The 12,092-nt window shown below is 40.5% G+C and overlaps 1 protein-coding gene across 4 annotated transcripts in view; it reads right to left on the bottom strand.

Annotated features, from left to right (window-relative positions):
- Positions 1 to 12,092, bottom strand: part of grid1a (glutamate receptor, ionotropic, delta 1a) — a 232,473-nt gene that overhangs the window by 16,869 nt on the left and 203,512 nt on the right. For all 4 annotated transcript variants that reach the window (XM_070977037.1, XM_070977036.1, XM_070977040.1 and 1 more), the window contains 4 exons: positions 10,286 to 10,387; positions 8,859 to 9,056; positions 7,257 to 7,587; positions 1,861 to 1,999 (listed from right to left, as the gene is read on the bottom strand). In XM_070977037.1, coding sequence (XP_070833138.1) covers positions 1,861 to 1,999; positions 7,257 to 7,587; positions 8,859 to 9,056; positions 10,286 to 10,387 — 770 coding nt within the window. The remainder of the gene's footprint in view (positions 1 to 1,860; positions 2,000 to 7,256; positions 7,588 to 8,858; positions 9,057 to 10,285; positions 10,388 to 12,092) is intronic.

Raw genomic sequence — 12,092 nt, forward strand, 5'->3', positions numbered from 1 at the left:
ATTTTCTGCATAATGAATGACAAGTTTTATAAAGTAGCTACTACTTGAGACATCAGATAAGGACATGCACAGCATGTGATTGTTCCCATTTATAATTTGGTCACAGTGTACTTTCCCCAACCCTCGAACTCCTAAATGCAATCGGTTACAGTTACGTAGGTTGATTCTGTTCCCTAAACTGTAACAAATGTAATACGAGAAAGATTACTGTCACTGTAATTGCCAATTGCCATATATAAACAAACACACACACCTGCAGAGAGGTGTGCGTGCTGCTTAACATTCGTTCCCTCTCCTCACATGTCCACATGTGGCTATTTGTTCAAAAGAAGACGGACCCAATGCAATCAAAAGCCTCTCTGCCTATTCTTTGGGGAGACGGCACACCAAATTGGATTCACTGACAAATAGCGTTTGGACTGAGGACAGGCTAGTTGTTAGTCAGCAGGTCAAAAATTACAGACAAGCACACAGACCAAACACTCTGTACCAACTGCAGCTGATGAGAGATGCTCACACATGTAGTTAAAAAATTGAAAAATATACTGGATACAACCTCAAGAAAACACTGCGTGTGTTTCCACCAAACAAAGACTGGACTATAGCAGACATACCTCAAGAGACATACACACACTCATTCAAGGCTGATGCACAGAATGACTACATGAAAGCATTCAGACGCTTAAAAGGGGAGCTCCACAGATTTTATACATCAAAGCACGTTTACAGGTCTCAGGGCGTGCTGCTGGATATGTGAAAAAGTTGTATAATCCTTTGGTGCCTCCAGAGGGAGCTGTGAGAAACTTGATGAATTGCTTTAAGTGGAATCACTTGTGGGGCTGAAGACTACAAACCCGCTACACATCCGTGCTTTAGGCTAGCAGCTTGAGTTAGCATGTTCTCCCCATGTTTGTGTGTATCTGTATCTTAGGTCGATTCTCCCGTCAGTGGCTCCCCCTGCTCCTCAGGACATGGGTTAAAATGGTGCAGGCAAATTTCACAAAGATGTACTAAGTGTGACTGTATGTAACAATAAAGACTACAATTAAGACAATCACCTTCCTCTTACTGAACTCTACTGTGTAACGTTCATCTCAGCCTGCTAATGCTGCAGCACTGTTTCTTAACGACCACTGGGCTCTACATGGTGAGAATTTCACTGCATCGCAGAATGAAAATGAAAGCACATTAATGTGAAAAATGATTTGGTTGAACCTGTGACTGACTCTTCTGACACACGGGCTGGCAAAATTCACTGCAACAGTAACAAATCCATTATTTTCTCCTCTCCTTTCCCTCAAAGTTCAGTGTACAAAACATTCACTTCATTTCTGCTGTTCCAACAACTCCTACAGAGTGACACGTCTTCTCTCTGGCAATTCGCTTAAGGTCAGTTCTTTCAGTAAGCTTTCCTTATTATCTTTACAATAATTCAAGCTTATCAGCTTAATAGTTTTGAACCAGGACCTTCAGTATTCAGCTGGTGAAAATTAAGGTGTATCAAAGTTAGAGGGCCACATCTGATATTTCAGTGTCAGACACATATTTAATCAAGATTTAGGTAATTTAGGCATTATTAGGTATTAAAGGATTTGGATTGGGGCCAAAAACAGCTTCATCTGGACATTGCTAATATTTAACAGTGTAATTTATAGAATGTACTATTCACAATCATAATGTAGAGAAAGAGGTAACACATTTCAAGATCAATTGCTATGCTATTGATATTCAAGGTAAAATACCTCAATTATTCCAGTAAATCCCCTGTTGTGTTGAGGTTCCACAAGAGGAGAATCAAGTGCATCTGACTGAGTTAAAACAATGTGACAGAAAATGTTACATGAGGGTATTGTGCCTTACCGGACAGCATTGTCCATGCGTGACACGGTGAGGTAGGCTGCCAGGTTTGCTGTGTAGGACGAACACACAATGAGGGTGAAGAGCCACCAGCTGCCCATGACGATACGCAGAGCCACCGATCCCAGGATGGAGTCACTGCCTGTGGAGGCGCAGGTATAAACACATGTAGAAACTGCACACAGAGGTACACAGCACCATCTTTACCGTGTACTGAACAACATCGCATTACTGATTACAACACAGGATTTCAGCTGTCCTACTCCTAACCTAATGTACATACCCCAAAATAATATGTGCTGCAAAGACAAAAAGAAGAAACTGGAAAATAAAAAAGAAAATAAAGCCAAAACAGATAAATAAATGGATAAAATCAAGGACAAATAAATTTGTGGATATATGGATAAGACTAACTTTACCGAGCTGTCCAGACCCGTCCTGGCTTTACCCGACACCTCTTCCACCTCGGGGCCCGACTGATCTTTTTGAGTTTTATTTGTATTTCATTTTATTTCACCCTTCTTTTTTCTTCTCTTCCCCTCTGTACCCTTACACACACAACTCCCATGCACACAAACAGGCGCAATGCTGATTATTACATAACTTTATCTGTATTTCTGTATTTTTTAATTTTGGTTCTTGTTTCCCTGTATTGCCTCGTCATGTCATCATCCCTTTTCTTTTCTCTAGCTTTGTAAATATGCCCAAGGAAATCAAAATTCTTTAAATGTTAAATGGGACAGTGATTATTGGACAGTCTTTTACTCACAGTTTTATGTTTGCATGCCATTAAATTACACAGCATTTTGTTCTAAAGCTGCTGTAAGTAGTAATTTCCTCACTTTACATTTGCATGTAACACTGGAGACATTCAGCTGTATGCACGTGATGATTCTGTATAACTACTGTACGTATTCATCACTTATTTTCCCAAGAGCTTAGTGTATTCAAAATCACCTACCCTGAAATGTTACTTGCACTTTAATATTCTATTACACATCCCAATCCAGTCTTTTCAAAGAGTATAGCACTCATTTATATTCATATTCATGCTGTCTTTTTAATGTTCATTCCTTCATGTCTTTAATCATTTGCCCTTTCTAGTTTTCTTTGAGGGGAAAAGACCGGTTCGTCACATTAGCTTTTCTATCTTCACTTTTTCTCTGTCACACTGGCTCTTTCTCCCCAAATATCCAACAGCTTATGAGGTGCATGAGAAAAATGTCAGCACACATTCTAATTTTGAGGGGTATAGCCACAGAAATGTCATCTGAAAGATTCAGGAGTCTGAAATGTAATGAAAACATATTTGTCTGAAAGTGTCACAATCAACACAGCTGCGCCCTTAGGACAGCTTGGGCAAAAAAAATGAAGGCCTTGTCAAATGCACAGCACTCCAACATCAGTCACTTTTATTACATATGGCTTTGACTGATTTCTTAAGGTCATTGAATGTGAAATGTGCATCTTGAAACTTTACTGGAACTTACCCTCGACTGTGGTGCAGTCGCTTCTGTCTTTGAAACAAACTGATTAAACTCTCTGAGACATACAGTTGGCAAACAGATTCAGTATCTTGGATTATCGAGCTTCCCCCACATGGCAGGTCAGTGTCATCCTCCGTCACTTGCGTCTTTGGATGGGTCACAGCGCCCACCATCGCCACTGCAAACTGCCTGGACTCTTGGCTCGTCCTGGTGTGTTTAATGGTAAGTACCACTGAAGTATGACCAAGTTACGAAGGCCTCCATTGGCTTGCTACTTCATCCCAGAGTTGACCGCCTTCGCCTCCTTGTCCCATCTCATCTGACATTTCACCACCCCCTCATCCCCCATCCACATTAGTTATTTGCGACTCCATTATGCGGAACGTGAGAGGAAACTCAACTGTGACCCCTTGCTTTCCTGACACCAATCTTCTGGATATTGTAAAGCAGATCCAAGGTGTTCCTGATAAGCATCATCTTACTCTTTTTGACACACTTAAAGCCAGCAGCAAACTTGTCTTCACCCCTTTCCTGATTCTCCTCTTGGAGGAGGTGTTGAATGATTTAGCAGGATTTTAAGTCTCCACACCTGACTGCAGTCCACCTGTCCATTACATGGCATACATTTTAATGATAATTTGAATCTCTTCTGGAACCACCGATCATTCTTTAAGAGGGATGGTCTTCACCCCAACGGCCTGGGCACACGCATTTTAACAGATAATATACTTTACTCAAGTGGCTGTGCACCTCACCCATATGTCTGACCACAACACTGGTTATGGAATTCAGCTTCTTCTGTCTGCGACAACCTCAACAAGCTTTCAGACTAATCTATTACAATCCCTGAATGTTGATCCTGCCTTGTGTGTATATGTCACTGACCAACATGACTTCTATTTTAAATTATTTTATAGCTTGTTTAATTTGGATTTTTGGTTTTTGACAGAAATTTGGTTTAAGGTTGGTGACTATAGTCAGCAGAGTGGACTGTGCACCCCATACTTTGACTAGCAGTGCTCCCAGGGTTACTGGACAAGGTTTTAAATAGTACTGTCTTTGGCCCAACTCATAGCGACCATGGTCATTTTTAAACTTGGTATGAACTTAAATAATGTATTTATGATGGACCACCAGTGTGTTGCAGACTGCAGTAAAAACTGTAAGCACACCACACCACTCATTTTCAGGCAGTTGCTAAACATACAGCCAATGAATTGTGTTTCTTTTTAACAAGGAAAAGCACAACTTGTCTTTTAAGTCAGATATAAACAAATTGCGAGGAACACTAAATCAAATTTGTGAGACTATACTGGACCCTGTTGCCCTACTTCCCACTAAAACACAAAATGTTGTCAGTTCTTTCCCATGGATCAATGAGGACATTCAAAACCTTTAAAAATCATTAACAGAATGCAAATGGAGGACAAGAAAACTGTCTTTCCCTGGAAATTAATCTACAGTCATCTATAATCAAAAAGAGGCACAATACCAATATTTCTGAGTTAATAACTACCAATCAGCACAATTCCATTTTTTTTATGTACACCCATTCATCAGCTTGTCAAACCTCCCACCACTCGTCCCTCTGCTTCATCTGCTGCTGACTGTGAGAGGAAACTTCTCCACTTTTTTCTCAACAAAATTCACCAAATTCGAGCAAACATTGCCCTTCCAACTTCTCTCATGATAGTTCCATGTCCTCATATGCTACATAGCTAACAGCCAGTTGATATGGAAACTCTACTGTGTCCCACATGAAACCCTCATCCATTTGTCTGGATATCATTCTAGCTAACCTGTTCAGAGAAGTGATGGAGGAAATAGACCCTGGTCTGCTCCAAATTTAAAACAGTTCCCTTTGCTCTGTATGTATCCCAGATTATTTTAAAATAGCCTGTATTCAGCCTCTGCTAAAAGGACCTGGCCTTGATCTATCAGTTTAAAAAAAGGTTTAGACCAATCTCAAAATTGGCCTCCTGTCCATTTCCAAAATTCTTGAGAATCCAATTTCAGAACAACTTCTGGAAGCTCTTAATAGCAGCATTTTTGATAGACCTCTTCTTACTGATGGCCACAGACTCTAGACACCGCTCTGTACTGGTGCTGCTTGACCTTTGCGCAGCTTTCAACACCATCATGCTATGTTAATTAATAGACTTAAGAATGAGGTTGACATTTCTGGGAACAGCACTGGACTAGTTCTCCTAACTGAGAAAATGTTATGTCTGAATTGATTCATTCATCTCTTCAGCTGAGCAGACGACATGTGGCGTACCTCAAGTGTCAATTCTTGGACCCATTCTGTTCTCTATGTACTACCACAAGGTCATATCATTCATCACCATAACATCTCGTTTCACTATTATGCAGCCTATATATGGTGATATCTCTCTATTAACACCTCTGAATGCAAAAAGCTGACGTGAGAGACTGGATGCCAGGAAACTTTTTGCAGTTAAACTTTTAACTTATGCTTATGCTTATCAAAAGCCCTGAGCAACTCCATTGTCAAGTACAGCTACTGCTTGGTGCCCTTACCCCATTTATTATGTACAATGTTAAGAACCTGGCTGTTATCTGCAACAGCAGGTTTTGGACAAAACACAAGAAAAATGGTACAGTCATTATTTTTCCAACTCAGGAATATTTTCAGGATCAGAGCAATGACAGAAAATTATTTATGCTTTTATTTCCCCCTGCCTAGTCTATTGTAACACCTTGCTTACCTGCCTCTGTGCCTGAGAGGTTGCACAACTTCCTCACATCACCCCAGTTTTAGCCTCCTTTCACTGATTACCTTTTTTATTTTTATTTTTTCCCAAATCCATTTTAAAGTCTTGCTCATGGCTAACAGGGTCTGGCACCAGAGTACATCAGTGAACTCTTAACTCCTTAGCATCCAAAAAAAGGACTCTTAGTTTGGCTCGTTTAAGCACTTGTGCTGTTCTACACAAATAAATTATTATAAGCAAAAAGATATTTTCATCATTTCATCAGGCAGCAAGGACAGTCAGTTTGTCTATGGGTGGATAGTTTAATCTGCACCGAACACACAACAACAACAGCCAAGTGCTGGTATATCATTATGAAATCATTGGGGGGGGGGGGGGATATGGATGCCAAGTTTATGCTCTCTGATAATAACACACTATGCATCAGTAGTCAGATCCATATCAAAGTGACCTACGTCATCCCGAGAAATAATGTAATCCACTTGACTGAAACAAAAGATGGCAATGCCGAAACGCGAGCCAGAAAATGAAGAATGAAGAAAAAAAAAGAGGCAGGGGAAAGATGTGGAATTTAGCTTCTCTTGAAGTATAGTGGGAGTTGGGTTAAAAAAGGCTCAAAGGCAGCATGCCAGACTTTGATAGATGCAGTTCAGGCTTTAACATCAGTTGCTGAAGTAGTCATTTATCGAAACCGGACATTCCTGGATCTCCACCAGACCTAAAGATGGGACATTCTCCTTGACAAGGGCACCTTTAGAAAATGCTAGGGTGGGCGTTATGCCTCAAACTGACACTACTGAATCAGCATTTGTATACTGACATCCACATATGCATTTTCATTGACTGGGCTTTTTATTTTCATCCTCTGTCATTAATTCCTTAAAGTAGTTTTTAACATTTTTCCTCCCTTTTGTTTGTTTTGGGTTTTGCATTTAGGAACTACGTGGGTGGTGCTTGGTGTCCAATGATGTATTGCTGTAGACCAAGAGCAGGCAGGTTTTCATTCATTCAACACTTTATCAGTTAAAACACCCTCAAACAGAAAAGTGGTCAAAATTGTTAAGAGGTTGATGTATGGGAAGCTTGCCTAACCTTGGCCCTCCCATATATGACAAACATGAGTTCTAACAGCTGTCCTTGCATGTTGTGAAGGCCAAACTGAAACCATATTACCCACCTTGTTGCACAAAAGCACCGTAGACAATCCAGATGGCGCTCTGAAGCGAAGTGGAGACAGAAGGTGGCGGATGGCCTCCTGCACTGTTCTGGCAGCGTACTGCCTGGATGCGCCTGAGTAGGAAGATCATGATGCCCACCACTGGGATGGCAGCAGCGATGCACGCCCACACTGCCAGGTCAAATGGTGCCAGCAAAGAGAAAATGTTAATCTTTTCCTCGGCCTTGCGCATCAGGATCCCCACTGAATAGTCCAGGTATCGCTTGCTGAAATCCACCACACTCTCGCGCTCTGGGGTGATGGTGATGGCTGATATGGCCAAGTCAGCTCGCTGTGGATGGAGAGTCATACAGCACATTCTCATTTTCATAACCTTATAACATTTTTTTTGAAAACAACAGCATGTGTTTAAGACTTTTATATGTTGCTTTCGTGTCCCCACCATTCTGACTTTTCAGTTTTCAAATGAGCTTTCATTACACATCTAACAGGAACAATGGTTTTACTCTGAAAACCAAGTGTCTGTTTCTCTAGAGACACCGTCAGGCCACTGTGTCTCTAGCATATCTGTAAAAGTAACAGTAAAATTGGAGGGAAATTTGGCATCCACCTTTTCATTCCCAAAAAAGAAGAAACCGATTGGTTTTGTTATACTAATGCTTTTCTACAAGAACCACAGTCAGTACACATTTTCAATTTTAAAATACACATATTTCTCGACTACCCACTCAGACAGATAATTTCTTTGTGCATCTTCATGCTCTCAGCAGGAGGAAATCCTTCTCATTTTCTGACACAGTGATCTTTCATCAATATTGGACCAAACTTTGCCTTGCCTCATAGAACTATTCTGTCATCTACCCCAAACACTGCTAACTTTGATGGCCCAACTTTTCTGGAATCTGGGTTATAATAACCAGGGAGATCATTAGGCCCTCATGGAGGTTTGAACTCAAGAGTGCTTTTTAAGTCTAGATAATTTCCACTCTGAATTATCTGACTACGCTATGATGAAACATAGGATTATCCATCATCAGTAAACGTAATGTGGTTTGTCTGAGGAAACATAACTTGTGTAATGAAGTATAAAGTCTGTTTCTGTCCAACAGAAAACATCAGTTGCTTCCAGTAATTTCAGTGAACACATGCTGGAAACAGAGGTAGTAATCATATTAGGATTCTTGTGTTTAAAACCACATTGTTCACTCTAATTGGTCAATCGCACAGTTCCCTCTGGTAAACAACGGAATAAGATTGTGGGGTGAGAGTGCCTGTGTCATAAAGTAATAAAACATGAACAGAAACATGGGCCATCATTATGGCTTTTGTAAAGTTCTCAAACTTTTTCTGTGTTCTCCAAAAAGCCCAAATCACACCCAACTCAATCAATCTGTGATATCATCCACTGGAGAAAACTGATTTGCACATAGATGCTGTTGGCCCATACAATGTTTTTCTAATCTTTTCCACTTTACTGAGCCTTATAATTGGACTCCCAGTTCAAAACAAGACAATGTGGCCTGACTCCCAGAAAAATAATCATTTTGAGTGAAATCTGGACAATGATTGACTGAGAATTAAAAAAAAAGAAAACACACCAACCTTGCCAATGAGTTCTCCAATCATACCATTCCAAGATCCATTAGGGAGTGCTGAGCCGTACTTCCCATCTCCGACTTGGTATATGTCATACTTGAAGCCCAGGATCTTGGCCAGGGCGTCCAGGACATCAATCGAGAAACCTTTGTATCTCTTGGGTTGACCCAGAATGTTCTCTGCCACCATCACAAAAGGCTCTTCCTGTTTGAATGAGTATGGTACACCTGGTTAAAGGAGTTTTTGGATAAGGCGTCACTGACAATGATAATGCTGAGGAATTTGAATGTGTGTGAACTCTCCTCAAACTGGAAGAGAGAAGAGTATGTGTACTTAATCACAAGCATGCCATTTATCAAGATGCACCATAATCTCCTCGGGGCCAGATTGTCGCCTGAGGTGAGGACACATTTAGTCATCTTAAGAACTTTGGGGTGACACCTTTATGAAGAGCTTCTAAGGTGATCCACCTTAAACTCCATCTTAATAAAATAGTTTCCTCTGCAGCTGTTGACCTGTAACACATGACGCCATGGCAACTGCTATGGTTCATCAACGTGGAAATTGCCATTTTAAATTTATTGCAGCCCACCGTGGTTCTTCTTTATGGGTTGAAAGTGTCAGGGCAGAATTAAATGGGTGAAGAAGTAAAGAGAGCTGAAGAAGATAGGGGGAGAGGGACCGAGAGGAGAAGCGAGGGAGGGGTGTTAAAATGGGCAGAGGCAAATGACTTGATTAAGTGACACTGCCAGGGGAGAGCTGAGCAGAACTTATGTGAATAAATATGGTGCAGGTAAATCATGTGTGAAGACGAGGAAAAAACGTCAAGAGGGGGAGGAGAAGTGACTGAGGAGGAGGACAGGAGAGACTTCAGCCGCTAGAACTGCTGAAGGTAGTTGGAGAACAGCTGCTGCAATGTAGGGTTGATTTTCACCAGCTGTCTGTTCCTCTAGATTCACAGGACAAGATGGAGAAGACCTAAAGTTTATCTTCCAAGTGAGTGTGACCAAGACCTCGTGATAACAGCTCCCTGAACCCCTTAGGCATGAGACAACATGAAAAATTTGCTGGTGTTTTCTAAGAAGCCTTCTTACTGTCTTATTTGCTTTCTCCCTGCTGTATGCTTTTAATGAATGGATTGTCTTACTGTGAAACATCTGTAGGAAACTTTGAGTGTCATTAACATAAAGAATGCAAGGCAAGTAATAATAATCAAAATTCATGTTATTGTTTTAATTAAAACTAGAATTCACAGTATTCTGTGTGTTCGAGTGTGTGTTTCAGAGAAAGAATTGCTTAATCTGTGGGTGTGAAGAACAACCTCATTAGTGTGCTGATGTGTTTGTCTCTATATTGTGGTGTTTGTTTTGTTACTCAGATATTAGCCTACTCAGGTCAAGCATTAATAGATTCAGTGTACTCCCACAACTTACCAGCAATGTTACAATCTTGAGCGTCACTCCCTGCATGCCGCTCTCTATCCGATTCTCCTTCAGGCTACCATTCAAGCCACGAGTGGAATCCCAAGACGCCAGCTAATGGGAAGAAGGAAAAATCAGATATATGAGGAAAATGGAAAAAAGGAGCAGGTCTGCGAGAGACAAATGTGTCAAGCACATCATTAATAAATCTATCGCCAATGTAACTAAACCATGAATACAGTGCATCAGAATAACAATGCGAGTGAGCTGTGAGTAAAGTCACCATCCTTCATTCAACACCGAGTGGTCAGCGTCTATGTTAACATCTGAACTGGTGACCAGACAACAAGCATTTTCTTTCAATATGCTATTAGGTCCCTCTAATCAAGTAATGCATTGACACACTTTGTAAGCTATCTACACTAAAACTTTCATCATACACATGGAGGTGGTGATGATAATAGGAGGAAGAAAAGGCAGGAGCAGGTGTGCAACATTAAAGAATTAAGACGTTGTACTCGTCATGTAAAAATTGCAGAATAAAAAGCAGACATAATGTTACACATCAGTTTGAGTTTTCCTCTTCTACCTAAACTCTCTCTCATCTTTATAACTCTCATTCCACACTGTCAACGTTTTGAGCTATGTCTCAACTTGGGAAGCTGATGTTTGTTCAATTCTTAATCAGTGCTGCTAGCCGGACAAGGATTCTCCAGGATCTGACACATCATTTGGAGGAGTCCATGAGATTTGAGCTGACAGGACAAGAATGGTGGCCCAAGGCCAAACAACAGGCCTTTCTGGCCACAGCACCTGTCAGTCTGCACATGTGCCCCATTGAGATACCTTTCCCACAGAAACACACTGTACTCAACAATGAGATTAGCAATAAGCTTTTAAAGGCAGATTGCCAAATGCTTTTTTTTTTGTGTTTGTTTTGCTAAATTACTCAATTTAAAATGTCCATGTAATTGCATGCATGCTTTGCTTTTGTCCTAGCTCTTCATTTTGGATCACTGTGGTTTTCTGATTAGCAGGATGTATCACAATTACATGTTTCTGTTAAACTCACAAAATATGACATCTTATATTTATCATTAATTCAATATCTTTAAACACATTATTAAACTATTTGTGTAGATGTTGCCTTTGTGAAGCACTCAGCCTGAGTTCAAACTAGGTAATTCTGACTGGGAGAAACTGCACATGTGTCTCATTCTGGCACAATTACATTGAGCTGAATCTTAATAGGCAGCTTACATGACTCACTTCCAACAGAGAGGGAAGGTTTAAACAAAATGTTGAAAGAGTGTTGGCCCTTGAGAAGATGGCTCTGGACATTTCATTCAATATTAAGTCAAAAAAAGGGTACCAGAGATCAAAACTGTGAACAGGAGTAGAGATATTTTTAAGCTTCAAGTTTTCATCATAAGTCCTGCACTTAACTTTGAACTCTAGTTTCATGAAATATTGAGGCTCCTTTACTCTCTTACTTGATTGGACATAGGCAGCTGGGTTTGGGCCTGGAAATATCAGAGCAGGAAAAAACAGAGCATATTGTCCTTACATTTTTAAAAATGGGATTTTGAATTCTTTTGATGTTCCGTTTGGCTACCAGTCGAGATTGATGAGAAAACCAAAATGAACAAACATAAATCACTGTCACTGACATCATTTGCAAAGGCAAACGATTATACAATCAGGATGAAACAACAATTATTACAGATACAGGCAGCAGCAACAAAGGCTTTCAACTGTGAATGAAACAGAAGCATATGAGCCAAAGAAATAGGCTCGGAAAAACTTCAGAAGAATATTT

The sequence above is a fragment of the Chaetodon trifascialis genome, chromosome 13 (assembly GCF_039877785.1).
Source record: "Chaetodon trifascialis isolate fChaTrf1 chromosome 13, fChaTrf1.hap1, whole genome shotgun sequence".
Classification (NCBI taxonomy): domain Eukaryota; kingdom Metazoa; phylum Chordata; class Actinopteri; order Chaetodontiformes; family Chaetodontidae; genus Chaetodon; species Chaetodon trifascialis.